Here is a 19,043-nt window from a genome sequence, read left to right on the forward strand (position 1 = left end):
CACGTGGTAAATGTTTCAGCAGCCAAGAGATTAAAGACTTCTGAAGACCTGCAGACCCCCGTTCATCATATTTTACTGTACCACTGATGGACTCGCCCACAATGCACTGCGAACAGGAAGCACGAAACACATGACCTCACTAAAAGGAATGCAAACTGGTCAGGGGTAAAAAAGATGAGGGACGGTGGAAAAGCGTCTGTTTGAGCTCACGTTTCATAGATAAGGTTCATCCGTCTCCTGCAACAAGATACAGACACGCCCCCTCCCCCCACCCTGTGACATCAGCAGCCAATCAGACAGAGATCAGTTACCGTGGAAACACAGGTGTTAGTTCAGAAGTGTTCCCGTGCACTGACCCACATGAGTCTAGTCTAAGTCTGATCCTGGTCCTTCTCAGACCAGTAGAACCAGTAAACCTGATCCAGGCTGTGCTCTTCAGGTGTGCAGAGACTCTGATAAGGAGTGGACTCACCTGAGCCCCCGAGAAGTCGACCCCTCCACTGGAGAGCTGTAGTCCCTCCAGCCCGGGGACCAGGACCGGGGTCCCCCGTCGGGACAGCAGTGGCCAACAGGTCTGAGGGAGGCGGCTCTGTACCCTCACCTGCCTGAAGGTAAGACCCCGTCCTCCCCTGAGCTGTTTGGTCCTTGTGTATGATGTCACTGCTGACCTCTGACCTCTGATCCTGTTGTTTAATAATCTGTTAGCATCAATCAATACTTTTAACTCATTGACTCCCGTCTCCACCTTCTGATCTTTATTAGTCACATGTTGCTCTGATCGATAAACACATCAGGACTGAACCTGAAACTACTGATCTGATCAATAGATCTGGTCACATGTTGAATGTTTGCAACAAGCCAACAGGTTTTCACATAAATTTCATCTCTCCATTTCTCCCCAGACAGAAACACAGCGACTGACAGAAGATCTGAAGCGATCGCTGGATTAACTGATGAACTGATCGGCTGTCAGAAACTCGTCAAAGCTGAACTCTTCTCCACTCTCGAACATGGAGGAAACAGGAAGCAGGGGGCGGGTCCTGGCGAGGGGCGGAGTCTGGTTAGTGTCATTACAGGGCAGAGAGGCAGCTCCGCCCATGTGACGACTCCTCCCACTCCCTGAAGGCCCCTCCCCCTCCGCCTTCACCTGGCAGTCAGAACTGAGGAAACTAGCCCAACTACTGACTGGACCAGTACTCTCACAGCCGGGGTTAATGCTCTTCTTACTGGGAGGACTGTTGGTCCTGGTTCTGGCTGAGGCCGGTTTCTTCAGACTGGACCAGTTGGACTGTAGACAGAAGAAGTCAGAGTGTTTAAAGGATCAGTACCGTGGAGTTCCTCAGGGAAACCCCCTGGACCCTCTGTTAGATTTAAAAGGAACAGTTCAATATGAAGGAGAATGAAGGGGCCTGTCCCCCCATCCATAATCCAGGTCCCTCACCGCCCCCCATTAAAAAAAAAGATGTTGGCTATGTGCCCTGAATATTGTTGTTACTGTTATTAAAAACAGGAAGAGCAAAATTATCTGACTCCCTGCTGACTCAACACACATGACTTCCCTCCTCGTTTGTGTCTTTGTTTGAGGAAGTAACCTCTTTGAATGTGATCGTGGTGCCTTTTCACCAAAACCCAACTATGCAACATCACGTGTGATCAGCAGAAATGTCACCACAGATCGCCACGTTAACTTCAGCAGCTCTGCAGCTCACAGTCCCACACAGAGCAGGGCTGCGCCTCCGTTTGTAACGTTACATTTTTATATTGAAACTCTACATGTCACGTTACCGCTTGGGCCACGAATCAGCTGCTGGACGCATGGTTGCTTTTAGGGTAAAAGGGTGTAAAGACTGTGATAACAAGGCGTCGACAGCGGATTCCTCAGAGAAATGAACGCTTTTCAGAGAATTTATATAATGAAAGAGAGCGTCTGTTTTCCAGAGTTCACACAGTAAACGCCATGTTGGTGGAATTTTACAGATGATACTCTGACTTCTCGTTCCTGTGAAGACAGCAAGCTGCTGAAGAGTTACGATCCGTCTCGTCCAGTCGCTGTGGACTAAACTAAGCTTTTAATGTTGCAGAACAAAGTTTTGTGCAAGTTTAAACTCATATTGTAAAATATTTGGTGTAAACTCGCCTTAAAAACGTCCACCTCAACAAACGCCCCCCAGGAGCAGCTCAGCAACCCCCTTTCCAAAACATTGCCTCCAGCGCCCCCCGTCATCCTCTGAACGCCCCGGCTGAGAAACTCTGCTCTACGCTAACCTTTCTCCCATGATGCACTGAGCTCCTCTCTCCTCTACTTTCTCTCCCTCTGTATGCAACCTCATCCCATTATTGCATGTTACTAACACAACTTCTCCCCTTTCCCGTAGTCTTGTGCTTTCTCGTCCCTCTCCTCTCTCCTCCTATCACTTCCTGCAGGTGTTTCTGGCTCTGGAGCTGTGGAGTCTGGATCTGTGGTGGACACATGGGCCCAAATACCGTCAAAGCTTTTTAAAATACTGAATCATCACTTCTTCACTGAGAGAAATCACTCTACTGTGATTGGTGCATCGCGGCTTTGCAGCATGTGGGACTTGTAGTTTTTTTTTTTTTTATAAATCAGAGACGGATCCATCAGCAGCACCCGCGCCACACATCCACGTTCCTGCTCTATGACTTTACATCTCTGTTAGCTTAGCACAAAGACTCCACACCTGTCACTGAACTAAGTCAGCATGTTACCTGTTCAGGTGTCCAGTCGTCCTGTCCTCCGCTGTCAGTGCATCCTTCTCTTCTCTTCCTCTTCCTGCCAGGACATGGGGGGGGGGGTTATAGTATAATAACTTTAAAAGGCACAGTAACATAAAAACCCACTTTCAGTCTGTCTCATTCTCTGAGTTTATTTCTTTTCTCCTGTGATGAAATTCTGATCACTCATCGCGGCATGTGGGACTTGATCCACCATTCAACGAGATTACTGAACAATATTTAGAAGAATAAGTCAGTAAAACAGAACCAAGGGGGTGTCGCTCTCAGGAGGAGGCGGCTAGAAGGAGCACACATCGGCACACTGGCATCCTGGATCTGTCTAAATCTACACCTGTCCACTGCAGAGGCTCCACCCACAACTTGGAGGAGGAGCTAGTATACATCTGTGTGTCAGTATAATATTTAGGACTACCTCATGAAGCTGAGAGAAAGAGTGTACAAAGCTTTTATCTATTAGGTTCAGCTGCTTTGACATGCGCCGCTGCTGTTTCTTGTCTCTCTCCCAGCAGGTGAGCAGCATGCCGGCTTGTTAGTGACATCTGTGCGTTCACTGCTGCTGCACCTGCCGCTAAAATATCCACCGTGTGGCCGACTCATACCAAGAGTGAAACATGTCTGTCGCCTGTTACTGAAGAGGGAAAAAACATTGAATTATAAAGTACACTCACCTAAAGGATTATTAGGAAGACCTGTTCAATTTCTCATTAATGCAATTATCTAATCAACCAATCACATTGCTTCAATGCATTTAGGGGTGTGGTCCTGGTCAAGACAATCTCCTGAACTCCAAACTGAATGTCAGAATGGGAAAGAAAGGTGATTTAAGCAGTTTTGAGCGCAGCACGGTTGTTGGTGCCAGACGGGCCGGTCTGAGTATTTCACAATCTGCTCAGTTACTGGGATTTTCACGCACAACCATTTCTAGGGTTTACAAAGAATGATGTGAAAAGGGAAGAACATCCAGTATGCGGCAGTCCTGTGAGCGAAAATGCCTCGTTGATGCTAGAGGTCAGAGGAGAATGGGCCGACTGATTCAAGCTGATAGAAGAGCAACTTTGACTGAAATAACCACTCGTTACAACCGAGGTATGCGGCAAAGCATTTGTGAAGCCACAACACGCACAACCTTGAGGCGGATGGGCTACAACAGCAGAAGACCCCACCGGGTACCACTCATCTCCACTACAAATAGGAAAAAGAGGCTACAATTTGCAAGAGCTCACCAAAATTGGACAGTTGAAGACTGGAAAAATGTCGCCTGGTCTGATGAGTCTCGATTTCTGTTGAGACATTCAGATGGTAGAGTCAGAATTTGGCGTAAACAGAATGAGAACATGGATCCATCATGCCTTGTTACCACTGTGCAGGCTGGTGGTGGTGGTGTGATGGTGTGGGGGATGTTTTCTTGGCACACTTTAGGCCCCTTAGTGCCAACTGGGCATGGTTTAAATGCCACGGCCTACCTGAGCATTGTTTCTGACCATGTCCATCCCTTTATGGCCACCATGTACCCATCCTCTGATGGCTACTTCCAGCAGGATAATGCACCATGTCACAAAGCTCCAATCATTTCAAACATGACAATGAGTTCACTGTACTAAAATGGCCCCCACAGTCACCAGATCTCAACCCAATAGAGCATCTTTGGGATGTGGTGGAACGGGAGCTTCGTGCCCTGGATGTGCATCCCACAAATCTCCATCAACTGCAAGATGCTATCCATCAATATGGGCCAACATTTCTAAAGAATGCTTTCAGCACCTTGTTGAATCAATGCCACGTAGAATTAAGGCAGTTCTGAAGGCGAAAGGGGGTCAAACACAGTATTAGTATGGTGTTCCTAATAATCCTTTAGGTGAGTGTAAATCTTCCTCTTCTTAAGAAAATTCAGTAATTAAATTAATAATTAAATATGCACAGTGCAGGGCTGTAATTTCATTTTCAATCGAACCCCCTCTCATCTGTCCTGGACTTCCTCTCACAGCTGTTAGTTGTTCTTTGAGAAGTTAAAAAAGTGGATGTTGAAGTGCATGATGGGATTTATTGCTTGTTTCGTTGTTGTAGTTTATGTTCAAGTTCAGTGGAGGCGTGTGTGCCGTTTGTTGATACTTTAGAAATATTGTTGTTGTTTTATTGTTTTATATTATCAATGTATATATTTATCTACACCAAACATCCTGTCCTGCTGCAACACGTCTGCACAACACAAACCAGAATAATGCACATGTAAATATCTGCCACCTTGTTCTTTCCCTGAAAAATATTTTTTTCTATTATTCTTATATAGCTTGCATTTGTTTATTCCATATTTATATATTTCTACATCTATTTATGTCAGCTGTATGTTTGTCTGCGTGTAGCACCTCATCACCAAACCACAACCGGCCCTAACCGGTGTGTGTATATGCGAGTGCGTATACACACACACACACACACACACACACACACACACACACATACAAAAACACACCTCATCAAACCTGATTTAGATGTTGAGGTGACACCTGGTTTATGTTTACACAGATGTGCTTTATAAACCACTCTACTGACTGACAGGTAGGTGGGCGTGGCCTCTAACAACATAAACACTCTCTAAAGTCACACCTGTCAGTCATGTTGTTGCCATGGAGCTGCTGCCTGTCCATCAAAACACTGTCGTCGTCTTCCTCCTCATCTGGCTCCGCCTCCTCAGGTGTGTCCAGGTATTTCCTCCAGCGGCTCCCTTGAGTCTGTGTCACCTGAGCGTGCTTCACCTGGAGACAGTTTTACAAGCTTCATTACATTCTGAATATTGAAGCAGAAAATTAACTGTTATTATTCTCTGGAGCTTCTCAGGGTGTGAGGGGCTGGGAGGACACCTGGAGAGGCGTGATTAGTCCTGGATCCTCTATAACAAACATTGAACCTGAGTGGTCACTGTTCAGGCGGTGGCGGGGAGCTGTGGTCTCAAGGTCTGAGGTGCCCCAAGGGGCGGTAAAAACACCGTGGGGGTCAGGGAAGCAGCCCGACTGAAGGAGGCCAGGTGCCTCGGGCTCCTGTTCGTGGGGCGATTGTCCAGGGGATCAGAGCAGCGGGGCGGTTTTACTTTCACACCACCGTACCTTTGTGACGAAAACCTAAATGACGACATTTTAGGACGCGTGCGTGCGTGCTCACCTGGTCGGGCTCCTCGGCTTCATCCTCTCCGTCTGCCTCCACCTGCTTCCTGTTAACAGCCAACACAACACGGCAGGTGAGAAAAGGTGAACGTGTGAAGGGTGACGGCACCTGAACTGAAAGAGCTGCTGTGTATTGTGGGACATATTTCCATTACCATAGCGACCAGTTTTTGCGCTCCTGCTTCTCCATCAGGGTTCCTCTCATGGCGTTCAGCTTCTGAACATGGCGCCTGCAGTCGGCCGCGGAGCCCCGCCCAGACTCCTGTCAACCAATCAGCACACAGGTAATAATAAAGCCCGTCTTCTACCGTGAACACCTGAACCACGAAGCAGGAAGTGAGGTCACTCCAGGTTTTCAGTATTGCACAGTAAAAAAGCGAATCCTACCACACGCCTTCAGGAGCTAACGCCAGCCACCGTTAGCGTACTCTAATGTGTGCGGTTTAGATTTTAGTTACTGATAACAAACACGTGGCGATGTTGATCCATCTGTTCTGGATGATGCAGATCACTGCGTCTCTAACTCTGTGTCTCCAGTGGACAGAGTTACATTACAGTTGACTTACAGTAAAGTGGCCGAGTTACGGATACAGGTGTCTTTACAGGTGTAGACCACGTAGTCCGGTTCCCACAGTCAGTCTTTCATTTTAAAGTCAGCTGATTGCAGTAAAATGTCGTAGCAGAGAAATGATGAACGAAAAGTGTGTTTGTGTTGCGGAAGACGAGCAGAGAGAGCGGACGGCTCGCCTGTTTGATGAATGAACAGCGTGTGTAAAACAGAAACTATTATTGATTCCGTTTCAAGCATGTTTTCACAAATTCATTTTCATTTAAATACAGATTTCAGTTTGTATTTTCTGTGCGTTTCCTGACAGTGGAGCAGCTGATTATATGTCAACGATGTGTTCTCGACTTGTTTCTGCTGAGTTAGCGCAGCTTTAAAGACGTAAAGTTATTTTCTGACCTTGAGCAGCGACTGTTTCTCTCCACACAGTTTACAGCTCCACCTGGGCGCCTTCTTCACCTGACAGACACAGCACAGGGCACACAAGCATTTCTTCATTACAATAATCAGATTAAAAACATAAAGCACAAACACACACGGAGCTGAAATCATACAAACATTAAGAACAAACTTTAATTTCCCTTTTCTGTACATTTGTTTCTTTTTAAAAGTTTTTATTCTAATCAGTTATTGATTAGCAGGTAAGGAACGTGTTGGAACTGTTGAAAAACAAATAAAAACAAGACGGTATAACGGGGTCGTCATTTATTCATCAGAACTGAGTCTGAAGATTCTCAGTGATCCGTCCTGCAGACCGCCCCAAAGCTCTCGGCCCAATCCCAACGTCCACTCACAGACTTCGAGAGGCGCGTTCCCAGGAAGTCCGGGAGAAGAAGAAGGTAAACGAACATGCATGGACACCAACGCTGATGCTACTGCTGCTGATGCTGAGTTTTTAACATTCAAGATAGAAACCCGACACAGGAAGTCAGAGGAACGTCATTACACACTCAGTTTATCAACTTTAATGATGCTGTTTTGACCAGTAATTGTGCATTAATGATTTTTGACATTCCAGTCTGCAGGGCGAGAAGGCGAGAGCCTGCAGGACTTAAAAATCAGGCAAAAACATAAAATAAAAAGTGTGCAGCATGCAGGGGCTCAGGGGAGACATCGGGATTGGACCCTTATTTGTGCTGCAAGGAGCGAGGAGACAGCAGGAAGTCTTTTACTGACCGACACGCCCCCTCAGTGCACATCTGCTAATTGATTGGACGCTGCAGCTGATCGGACTGATCGGATACATCACATCGTCACCAGAGTGAAGAGAGATAACAGCGTTTTCTCAACGGAGTCGATGGTTCCCTGAACCAAACCTGTCGCAGCTGATTGGGCAGCACCTGTGACACGCCCACCAAACGGGAGGAAACAGGCCTGGAAGCCCTTGGTTGCGTCACGTTGCAAAGAAACGTGTCCCGAGAGAATCAGTGGCAAGTTTTATATTTGTTTTCTAAAATCTGTTCACTGTCGGTCTAAATAACAAACGGACCAAACACAACTTTCCACATTTATTAAAACAGATTTCCTTCTGTTACTTCTCCCGTTAATGAAGTCCAAGAGTCTGTCGGTCAGAAACACGAGGCTGACACTTCCTGAGCGTTTGATCCAAACAGACGAGAAAAAACATAAACGACTAAACCAAAGACTCGAGCGAAAGCAAAGAAAGCTGATCTGCATCTGAGGAAGCGGCTCCGGGAGCAAAAATCAGCTGATGAAATGTACGAAAGGAAGCTGCTGCACTAAAAAAAGCAACGTGCTCAATGATGTGACTCATAGATAAATCAAATGCATGCACCTAAATCATCAAATGCATGCACCTAAATCATCAAATGCATGCACCTAAATCAAATGTATGTGGTGTTAAAGGACATCAGAAAAGTCCTACATTTAGCGAATAAATCATATTCTGGGTTATTCAATACGCCTAATTAATAAGTTACACAATCACAATATCATGATATAAAGGCCTTGGCAGCAGAAATCATCCTGAGCCTCTGAGCAACACCGTCCCCGTCTCAGGGAACCAAACAGGCTTTCAGAAAGTCTGTATGGGACTGAAAAGAGAACTTTAAATACAGGACGCGGAGACTCCGGCTGTTAGCCTTTAGCCCGGCTGACAGCCTTTAGCCCGGCTGTTAGCCTTTAGCCCGGCTGTTAGCCTTTAGCCCGGCTTAGTTCGGTTTATCTCTGATTTATTTGTTACCTGTTGAACCTGGAAGCTCTGACAGGAAAAACACTGGAGGACGTGAAACTCCTGAACCATGACGGAGAGCTATTATCCTGGTCCTGGTCCTGGTCCTGGTTGTGATTCTCCGGATCAGTTTTCCCGGGGTGTTTTTGAACCGCGGTGATACGTCACACCTTACATCACAGCGGCCGCAGTGACGTAAAGTGAGCAGAGCGCCCCCGCAGGCCGGAGGACGACACAGCGTCAGAGATCCTCCTCAGGCGGCGGATGATGTCACTCATCCATGAACCCGGGCTGATGCTGCGATCCAGGCAACTTGGAACTAGAAAAACTATCCTGGAACGCCACCTGAAGTCGGATTTCCTACTTGTGAACGCGTTCGAGACCGGTCGGAACTGGGATATTTCTGAAAGTGAACGAAAACCACGGCCCAACATATTTCTACATCAGTGTACATGCAGAACAGGTTTTACTATATGACCGTATATGTATTATTTTTATTTAAATACATGCAAATATACTTTTTGTTGCTTTTTAGTTTATGGTTTACCATTTACAGCGTGTGCTTCCGTGGGCGCTGACATTGTTTTGTGATGTCATTCAGCTGCTACTCGTAAAGTCGGGGTACAGATTTTTTTTTCATAGTTCACAAGTAGGATATCCAACTTCAGGTGGCGTTCCAGGGTAATTTTTCTAGTTCAGGTCAGAAATTTCCGAGTTGCCTGATAATAAATAATAATTCTGTGATTCTGATCATTAAAATGAATCATGTGAAACGAGCTGAAACTAAAAGTCTGTGAATCAATAAACAGAAGAAAAGAGCTTTGTTCAGTATTTATTAGACAACAGGATACAGATCAATAACTGACCAATAAATGGATTTTAAAAATCAAATAAAAACATCCTGTGACATCATCAACAGGAAGTAAACAGGAGTGATGTCATCAGGCAGCAGACACAAACAAACAAGGCTTCAGTGACGTAAAAATAAAAGTCTACAGGTGAACTCACCTGAGTGAAACAGATACATGAGTTTGTTCAGGTAATACGACCCGGTGATTAATAAACAGTTAATATATCTGTACAGAAATTAAAAGAGAGTTTAACAGCGTGTTTTATTTCCTCTGGATACCTGTGCACTTCCTTCTTCAGTCATCAAAAGAAAACATTTCAGCCTGTTCCAACATTAAGCACCTTTTTACATAAATGTTCTTTATGTTGCCCAGGTGAGCGGAGTACAGGGGGAACGGGTACAGGTGTACGGGTACAGGGTAACGGGTACAGGTGTACGGGTACAGGGGAACGGGTACGGGTGTACGGGTACAGGGGAACGGGTACAGGGTGTACGGGTACGGGTGTACGGGTACAGGGGAACGGGTACGGGTGTACGGGTACAGGTGTACGGGTAAAGGGTAACTGGTACAGGGGAACGCGTACGGGTGTACGGGTACAGGGTAACGGGTAAGGGTGTACGGGTACAGGTGTACGGGTACAGGGGAACGGGTACAGGGGAACGGGTACGGGTGTACGGGTACAGGGTAACGGATACGGGTGTACGGGTACAGGGGAACGGGTACAGGGGAACGGGTACAGGGGAACGGGTACGGGTGTACGGGTACAGGGGAACGGGTACGGGTGTACAGATACAGTTGTACGGGTACAGGTTTACAGGTAAAGGTGTACAGGTACAGGGGAATGGGTACAGGGGAACAGGTACAAATGTATGGGTACAGGGGAACGGGTACAAATGTACGGGTACAGGGGAACGGGTACAGGGGAACGGGTACGGGTACAAGTGTATGGGTACAGGGTAATGGGTACAGGTATACAGGTACAAGTGTACGGGTACAGGGGAACGGGTACAAGTGTATGGGTACAGGGGAACGGGTACAGTATACAGGTACTGGGGAACGGGTATAGGTGTACGGGTACAGGGGAACGGGTACAGTATACAGGTACTGGGGAACGGGTATAGGTGTACGGGTACAGGGGAACAGGTATAGGTGTACGGGGACAGGGGAACAGGTATAGGTGTACGGGTACAGGGGAACGGGTATAGGTGTACGGGTACAGGGGAACAGGTATAGGTGTACGGGGACAGGGGAACGGGTACAGTGTACGGGTACAGGGGAACGGGTACAGGGGAACGGGTATAGGTGTACAGGTACAGGGGAAAGGGTTCTCCTGTTTACTCAGAAATCAATCATTTGTATCAGAAACATATCGAACACTCTTTTGATCACGCGGAGATGATTTAGTTCTTTATCTTGTGAGAAAAAGTTGGTTCAACGAAAACACGAGTTAGGACGTTGGGGCTTCCGTAGTTCAGTCAGCACTCTCTTCACCTGATTCACCTGCTCGGCTGCTAGTGATAGTTTCAGAGACTGTTTATTTTTAACCTGCACAGGGACCTGCAGGTCTACCTGCTCCTCCCCCTGCTGATCCTAAGCTGTGTTTAGTGTGGTGGAGATCCAAGTGCTTATTTGTAAATTTTAAGTGTTATATCTGGTTGTTTCCTGTTTGCTGTTAAAACAAATGAGCACTTCCTCCAAACTCTTTCACATTAAAAGCCCTCCATAATCCCGTCCCTGGAGGGCTTTAACTGTGAAACTCCTGCACGAAGTGTAATAAAGGTACGATCACCTGAACTCATGACAACTAATGTTTTTAAATCCTGTCTGCAGAACTAACGGTTCAGTTTGCAGCCTCTGATGGACGGGAGTCAGGTGGTCAGGTGGAGTGCTGAGTGAGTTCATGGTCGGAGGCGGAGCTTGTCTGACGCTCTACCGCCCGTTGGGCTTTACAGACGGCCATCTTGCTGTGGATGTCCCTCTTCTTCTCAAAGTAATCGACGAGCGGCGGCTCCGTCAGCAGTGATGCCAGCACCTGCTCGAAGGTGATTGACCAATCAACATCCAGCACGCTACCTTGCCTTTGCTCGCCGCCGCTGATCAGCACAGTGTCGTCGGCGATGTCCTCGCACTGCAGCGAGCCAGAGCTCACCACCGAGTACGACGACACCGAAGTGTCGTCTTTGGTTTCCTCGTCGGACGTCTGCGGAGCCGCCGGCTCCAGCTGAGCATCGGCCAGAGCCCGGCACACCTGAGACTCACCTGACCCCCCCTCTCCCGGCCCCTCCTCGCTCTGAAGGTCAGGGGGCGGAGCCTGAGCTGCGGCATCATCTGTCTTCTTGCTGCCGTTGTTGAACTTCTTGCCAACTTCTCCGATCCGCAGCAGCAGGCTGGCGACGGTGGCGATGGAGTGATAGAGCTGCTGCTCCAGAGGCTCCTCGCTGAACATGTTGTACAGAGTCTTACACAAGTCTATGAACTGCTCCTGGGGGGGAGACGGGGGAGACGGGGGAGACGGGGGAGTCGGGTTAACACAGGGAGAGAGAGAACATGATGTAGAGAGAGAGAGAGAGACAGGACCTGAACTCCTCCTCACCTGGTTCATCCTGGGCAGGTCTTTGATGGTCTCTGTCTTGGGTTCCTTCTCTTTGGCCCACATCCTCAGGTAGTACCTGTAGTCCTTCACCTTCTCCTCTGAAACAGCACACAGGTCAGAGCTCAGGGGTCTCAGGTCAGAGATCAAGGGTCTCAGGTCAGAGATCAGGGATCAAGGGTCACAGGTCAGGGATCAAGGGTCACAGGTCAGAGATCAAGGGTCACAGGCCAGAGATCAAGGGTCACAGGTCAGAGATCAGGGGTCTCAGGTCAGAGATCAAGGGTCACAGGTCAGAGATCAGGGATCAAGGGTCACAGGTCAGAGATCAGGGGTCTCCAGTCAGAGATCAAGGGTCACAGGTCAGAGATCAAGGGTCACAGGTCAGAGATCAAGGGTCACAGGTCAGAGATCAGGGATCAAGGGTCACAGGTCAGAGATCAGGGGTCTCCAGTCAGAGATCAAGGGTCACAGGTCAGAGATCAAGGGTCACAGGTCAGAGATCAAGGATCAAGGGTCACAGGTCAGAGATCAGGGATCAAGGGTCTCAGGTCAGAGATCAAGGGTCACAGGTCAGAGATCAAGGGTCACAGGTCAGAGATCAAGGATCAAGGGTCACAGGTCAGAGATCAGGGATCAAGGGTCTCAGGTCAGAGATCAGGGGTCAAGGGTCTCAGGTCAGAGATCAGGGGTCTCAGGTCAGAGATCAGAGATCAAGGATCTCAGGTCAGAGATCAGGGATCAAGGATCAAGGGTCTCAGGTGAGAGATCAGGGATCAAGGGTCTCAGGTCAGAGATCAGGGGTCAAGGATCAAGGGTCTCAGGTGAGAGATCAGGGATCAAGGGTCTCAGGTGAGAGATCAGGGATCAAGGGTCTCAGGTGAGAGATCAGGGATCAAGGGTCTCAGGTGAGAGATCAGGGATCAAGGGTCTCAGGTGAGAGATCAAGGGTCTCAGGTGAGAGATCAGGGGTCTCAGGTCAGAGATCAAGGGTCTCAGGTCAGAGATCAAGGGTCTCAGGTCAGAGATCAAGGGTCTCAGGTCAGAGATCAGGGGTCTCAGGTCAGAGATCAAGGGTCTCAGGTCAGAGATCAAGGGTCTCAGGTCAGAGATCAAGGGTCTCAGGTCAGAGATCAGGGATCAAGGGTTACAGGTCAGAGATCAAGGGTCTCAGGTCAGAGATCAGGGATCAAGGATCAAGGGTCTCAGGTCAGAGATCAAGGGTCACAGGTCAGAGATCAGGGATCAAGGGTCACAGGTCAGAGATCAGGGATCAAGGATCAAGGGTCTCAGGTCAGAGATCAAGGGTCTCAGGTCAGAGATCAGGGATCAAGGGTCACAGGTCAGAGATCAGGGATCAAGGATCAAGGGTCTCAGGTCAGAGATCAAGGGTCTCAGGTCAGAGATCAGGGATCAAGGATCAAGGGTCTCAGGTCAGAGATCAAGGGTCTCAGGTCAGAGATCAGGGATCAAGGATCAAGGGTCTCAGGTCAGAGATCAAGGGTCTCAGGTCAGAGATCAGGGATCAAGGGTCACAGGTCAGAGATCAGGGATCAAGGATCAAGGGTCTCAGGTCAGAGATCAAGGGTCTCAGGTCAGAGATCAGGGATCAAGGGTCTCAGGTCAGAGATCAGGGATCAAGGATCAAGGGTCTCAGGTCAGAGATCAAGGGTCTCAGGTCAGAGATCAGGGATCAAGGGTCACAGGTCAGAGATCAGGGATCAAGGATCAAGGGTCTCAGGTCAGAGATCAAGGGTCACAGGTCAGAGATCAGGGATCAAAGGTCTCAGGTCAGAGATCAGGGATCAAAGGTCTCAGGTCAGAGATCAAGGGTCACAGATCACCTGCCCAGACAGGTACCTGCACACAGTCAACAGGAGGTGGGGCATTTACCTTTCTTCTCCTCGCCGTCTGCGCCTCCATCCTTCCCCTCCTCACCTGAAATTAAACAATGATTTTAAGAGAATGGATATTATGAATCTATCTTAAGAGTTGAGGATGATTTTATTTTTATAATTTGTTAATGCTTGTTAATAATAATAATCATTGATGCTGGAAGTTAGTCCCAGATCTGTCTCAGTGATGACGTCAAACTAAACTGCGCGATACTTCTGTCCAACAACGTCAGAAGGTTTCACAGGAAGTAACACGACCGGTTCCTCAGAGCTTCTGATAACGCAGCCGAGCCTGTAGAACGTGGATCAGTCTCACGGCTCCAGAAGCAGAACCCGACCAACAGGAGGAGGAGGAGCTGGGCTGGTGCAAAATCAAAGTGGGCCCCAGACGAGTTCTGCTCTGCAGGCCCTGTTTGTTCTGACAGAATCCAGCGTGGACAGGTTCTGTTGTTGTTTGGTCCCATTTGTCTAATTCATGATTTCATTTTGGTCCCCAAAGAGAATTATCGGTTCTTATGGGAACTGGAACATTTAAAGGCCTTAACTTTGTTGTAACTGAGTAGAAACTCTTTCTCTCTCGGACATTTCGGGCCACGCTGAAGCTTCCTGTGGAGCGGATGCTGAGGACCAGGTCTGTCCGAGTCCGGGTCTGTCAAGAGTCCGGGTCTGTCCGAGTCCGGGTCTGTCAGAGTCCGAGTCTGTCGGAGCGCAGGTCATGTAGTCATGTTCCACCTTCTGCGACGTGGCCGCAGTGATGAGGAGAGTTTTCAGCAGCGTGAATGTTCGCATTCAGTCTTTCAGCCGCTAACTGAACACATTTTATGGCATGAATGGATTTTTGGTTTCGTTGCTTTGGAACAATGTCTGGAAATAAATGAATCTCACAGTTCTTTAAAGTGAGGTGGAACGGCCTCTTCTTCAGCGCCCGAGCCTTTTGATGTGGAAATAAAAAGAATAAGGCTGATATTTTCTGATATTTTGGACCCGGTCCTGTTTCTGCAGAGTTACACTTTGCTCTTTGTGAAATATGACGCTCTGCTGACGGGGGACTTGTTCATGTCTGATTGGTCCTCTGCTGCTGACTCCGCCTCTGTCATGTGAACGCTAACTGAAAGAGATCCTGGGTATATTGAAGTCGCTTCGTGGTGCAGGCCCCTGGTCTGTTTCCTGTTGTCGTCATTTTTGTCCCCGCTCGTTTCCGAGCGTTTGGATATTCGGAGTTTTGTTTTCTTGTTTGTTTCGGCCTCCATCACGTAAACCTGTCTGTTCTTCTGAATGAATATTACTGAGTGTGACTTCCTCGGCGACCAACTAACACACAAACTGACGGGTTCACGAGCAGCTGCTGTGACATCACTGGTTGGGGGCGGGGCCAGGGGAGCGCCTTGTCTGACAGCACATAGACACAAACCTGATGTCACTTCCTGCTGCCCCAAAATGTCCAGATCAGACAGGAAGGAAGATTCTGGAAGGAAACATCACACAAAGGAGGAGGAGGAGGATAGTGGGGGGAGGATGAGGATGGGGGGGTGGGGGGGGAGTGGGAGGTGCAGGAGGAAGAGGAGGGGCAGGGGAGGAGGATGAGGAGGATGGTGGGGGGAGGAGCAGGAGGAGGAGGAGGAGGAGGAGGAGGAGCAGGATGGGGGGGGGGGGGAGGAGGAGAGGAGGGGAAGGGGAGGAGGAGGAGGAGGAGGAGGAGGAGGAGGAGGAGGAGGATGGGGGAAGACAGATCAGTGTGAGTGACAGAGGAAACATCAGATTGTTAGTGAAGATCAAACTGAAACTTCAGGATATTTTATTTACAGAGCTGCAACAATTAGCCGATTAATCATAGTCGATCAAAAAAAACTTAATTCAATCAATCAATACATTTTCTGATAATCAGCGATTGATCGTTTCAGTCCAGAAGCAGCTGGTTATTGGACCTGGTTGCTGACAGTGACTGAAGAGTCTGAAGACGTGACTTTGGGAAACGAGTGATGGTGAAAATAAAGGTGAAACTGTTCATCACTTGTTGTTACAGCAGGTTGTCTGAACCAGAACTGACCCGTCCTGAAGCACGACCAACTCTGACAGCAGCGGTGTACTGTGGTAATAGTACTGGTGGTGGTAGAAATACTGCAGTAGGTCTGTCGTTTTCCGAGAACACTTCCTCTTACAACACCTCTAACTCCTAACACGCACTTCCTGTGTTCTTCTTCTTCTTCTATCCCCTACAGTTATCTTTCATTGATAGCACTTATTTATTAACTCTAACTTCTTCCCATGGTATTTACCCCATTGATGAGATATGTGCCATTAGAGCTTACTAGTATGTATTTCAGTCAGTTTGTCTGTATTTGATGCTCTGTTGATGATTGTATGTTGTTCCTCGAATGTAAGTCACTTTGGATAAAAGCGTCTGCCACATGAGTAAATGTATAAATGTCTAAAGTATCTATCATGTGTTTACCTCGTGGCACGTCCTCGGTGAAGAAGTGTGTTGCCTCCAGAGCTGACTCCGCCTCCTCAGGACACAGAGCTGCAATACAAACAAACAAACAAACAGACTGAACCATCCTGGGAGTCCATGTATGACCTGGTGTTTGGACAGTAGATTCAGGAACACACAAGAGGCACCAGGAAGCAGAACACAAGGTTACCGAGGCACCAGGAAGAAGAACAGAAGGTTACCGAGGCACCAGGAAGCAGAAAACGAGGTTACCGAGGCACCAGGAAGTAGAACAGAAGGTTACCGAGGCACCAGGAAGCAGGACACGAGGTTACCGAGGCACCAGGAAGCAGGACACGAGGTTACCGAGGCACCAGGAAGTAGAACAGAAGGTTACCAAGGCACCAGGAAGCAGGACACGAGGTTACCGAGGCACCAGGAAGCAGGACACGAGGTTACCGAGGCACCAGGAAGCAGGACACGAGGTTACCGAGGCACCAGGAAGCAGGACACGAGGTTACCGAGGCACCAGGAAGCAGAACACAAGGTTACCGAGGCACCAGGAAGCACCAGGAAGCAGAACACAAGGTTACCGAGGCACCAGGAAGTAGAACACAAGGTTACCGAGGCACCAGGAAGCAGGACACAAGGTTACCGAGGCACCAGGAAGCAGGACACGAGGTTACCGAGGCACCAGGAAGCAGGACACGAGGTTACCGAGGCACCAGGAAGCAGGACACGAGGTTACCGAGGCACCAGGAAGTAGAACACGAGGTTACCGAGGCACCAGGAAGTAGAACACAAGGTTACCGAGGCACCAGGAAGTAGAACAGAAGGTTACCGAGGCACCAGGAAGCACCAGGAAGCAGAACACGAGGTTACCGAGGCACCAGGAAGTAGAACAGAAGGTTACCGAGGCACCAGGGAGCAGGACACGAGGTTACCGAGGCACCAGGGAGCACCAGGAAGCAGGACACGAGGTTACCGAGGCACCACGAAGTAGAACAGAAGGTTACCGAGGCACCAGGAAGCACCAGGAAGCAGGACACGAGGTTATCGAGGCTCCAGGAAGCAGAACACGAGGTTACCGAGGCACCAGGAAGCAGAACACGAGGTTACCGAGGCACCACGAAGCAGGACACGAGGTTACCGAGGCACCAGGAAGCAGGACACATGGTTACCGAGGCACCAGGAAGCAGGACACGAGGTTACCGAGGCACCAGGAAGCAGGACACGAGGTTACCGAGGCACCAGGAAGCAGGACACGAGGTTACCGAGGCACCAGGAAGCAGGACACGAGGTTACCGAGGCACCAGGAAGCAGAACACGAGGTTACCGAGGCACCACGAAGCAGGACACGAGGTTACCAAGGCACCACGAAGCAGGACACATGGTTACCGAGGCACCAGGAAGCAGGACACGAGGTTACCGAGGCACCAGGAAGCAGGACACGAGGTTACCGAGGCACCAGGAAGTAGAACAGAAGGTTACCAAGGCACCAGGAAGCAGGACACGAGGTTACCGAGGCACCAGGAAGCAGGACACGAGGTTACCGAGGCACCAGGAAGCAGGACACGAGGTTACCGAGGCACCAGGAAGCAGGACACGAGGTTACCGAGGCACCAGGAAGCAGAACACAAGGTTACCGAGGCACCAGGAAGCACCAGGAAGCAGAACACAAGGTTACCGAGGCACCAGGAAGTAGAACACAAGGTTACCGAGGCACCAGGAAGCAGGACACAAGGTTACCGAGGCACCAGGAAGCAGGACACGAGGTTACCGAGGCACCAGGAAGCAGGACACGAGGTTACCGAGGCACCAGGAAGTAGAACACGAGGTTACCGAGGCACCAGGAAGTAGAACACAAGGTTACCGAGGCACCAGGAAGTAGAACAGAAGGTTACCGAGGCACCAGGAAGCACCAGGAAGCAGAACACGAGGTTACCGAGGCACCAGGAAGTAGAACAGAAGGTTACCGAGGCACCAGGGAGCAGGACACGAGGTTACCGAGGCACCAGGGAGCACCAGGAAGCAGGACACGAGGTTACCGAGGCACCACGAAGTAGAACAGAAGGTTACCGAGGCACCAGGAAGCACCAGGAAGCAGGACACGAGGTTATCGAGGCTCCAGGAAGCAGAACACGAGGTTACCGAGGCACCAGGAAGCAGAACACGAGGTTACCGAGGCACCACGAAGCAGGACACGAGGTTACCGAGGCACCAGGAAGCAGGACACATGGTTACCGAGGCACCAGGAAGCAGGACACGAGGTTACCGAGGCACCAGGAAGCAGGACACGAGGTTACCGAGGCACCAGGAAGCAGGACACGAGGTTACCGAGGCACCAGGAAGCAGGACACGAGGTTACCGAGGCACCAGGAAGCAGAACACGAGGTTACCGAGGCACCACGAAGCAGGACACGAGGTTACCGAGGCACCACGAAGCAGGACACATGGTTACCGAGGCACCAGGAAGCAGGACACGAGGTTACCGAGGCACCAGGAAGCAGGACACGAGGTTACCGAGGCACCAGGAAGCAGGACACGAGGTTACCGAGGCACCACGAAGCAGAACACGAGGTTACCGAGGCACCAGGAAGCAGGACAC

General features: G+C 49.3%; 3 protein-coding genes across 5 annotated transcripts in view; all 3 read right to left on the reverse strand.

The window, feature by feature from the left end:
• Positions 1-733: 733 nt before the first annotated feature.
• LOC119889212 (MRN complex interacting protein) lies at positions 734-8,949 on the reverse strand. 2 transcript variants are annotated; one of them, XM_038700137.1, is made up of 8 exons: positions 8,681-8,949; positions 6,877-6,936; positions 6,068-6,174; positions 5,911-5,959; positions 5,359-5,507; positions 3,978-4,034; positions 2,728-2,791; positions 734-1,288 (listed from the first exon to the last, which is right to left on the reverse strand). In XM_038700137.1, the coding sequence occupies exons 1-8, from the start codon at positions 8,738-8,740 to the stop codon at positions 947-949; spliced, it is 888 nt and encodes a 295-aa protein (XP_038556065.1). In that variant the 5' UTR covers positions 8,741-8,949; the 3' UTR covers positions 734-946. The 2 variants fall into 2 exon arrangements, with proteins under 2 accessions (XP_038556065.1, XP_038556066.1); XM_038700138.1 differs by lacking the exon at positions 3,978-4,034 and having other exon boundaries at positions 8,681-8,938.
• A 538-nt stretch (positions 8,950-9,487) lies between these two features.
• LOC119888358 (TBC1 domain family member 9B) overlaps positions 9,488-19,043 on the reverse strand; it is a 43,432-nt gene continuing 33,876 nt past the window's right edge. Inside the window, exons 19-23 of one of the 2 annotated variants that reach the window (XM_038698908.1) lie at positions 16,457-16,525; positions 15,416-15,469; positions 14,003-14,047; positions 12,113-12,210; positions 9,488-12,001 (exon numbers count right to left, since the gene is read on the reverse strand). In XM_038698908.1, the coding sequence (XP_038554836.1) occupies positions 11,396-12,001; positions 12,113-12,210; positions 14,003-14,047; positions 15,416-15,469; positions 16,457-16,525 (872 nt within the window). In that variant the 3' untranslated portion in view covers positions 9,488-11,395. The remainder of the gene's footprint in view (positions 12,002-12,112; positions 12,211-14,002; positions 14,048-15,415; positions 15,470-16,456; positions 16,526-19,043) is intronic. The other variant, XM_038698909.1, reaches the window with a different exon arrangement.
• Positions 9,879-11,318, reverse strand: LOC119888447 (extensin-like). The gene is made up of 2 exons (XM_038699001.1): positions 11,309-11,318; positions 9,879-10,849 (listed from the first exon to the last, which is right to left on the reverse strand). Exons 1-2 carry the CDS (start codon positions 11,316-11,318, stop codon positions 9,879-9,881), a joined length of 981 nt encoding a protein of 326 aa, XP_038554929.1.

Source organism: Micropterus salmoides, unplaced genomic scaffold (assembly GCF_014851395.1).
Source record: "Micropterus salmoides isolate LMB-PRFRI ecotype aquatic unplaced genomic scaffold, ASM1485139v1 Ms_hic_scaffold_5, whole genome shotgun sequence".
Lineage (NCBI taxonomy): Eukaryota > Metazoa > Chordata > Actinopteri > Centrarchiformes > Centrarchidae > Micropterus > Micropterus salmoides.

What these genes read in the sequence shown, in the direction of transcription:
- LOC119889212 (XM_038700137.1), bottom strand. Translation starts at nt 8,740, where the DNA reads ATGGTTCAGGAGTTTCACGTCCTCCAGTGTTTTTCCTGTCAGAGCTTC. An exon ending in AGAGCTTCCAGGTTCAACAG is followed by an intron (nt 6,937 to 8,680) that starts GTAACAAATAAA and finishes TGTGTCTGTCAG; the next exon opens with GTGAAGAAGGCGCCCAGGTG. An exon ending in AGAAACAGTCGCTGCTCAAG is followed by an intron (nt 6,175 to 6,876) that starts GTCAGAAAATAA and finishes ATTGGTTGACAG; the next exon opens with GAGTCTGGGCGGGGCTCCGC.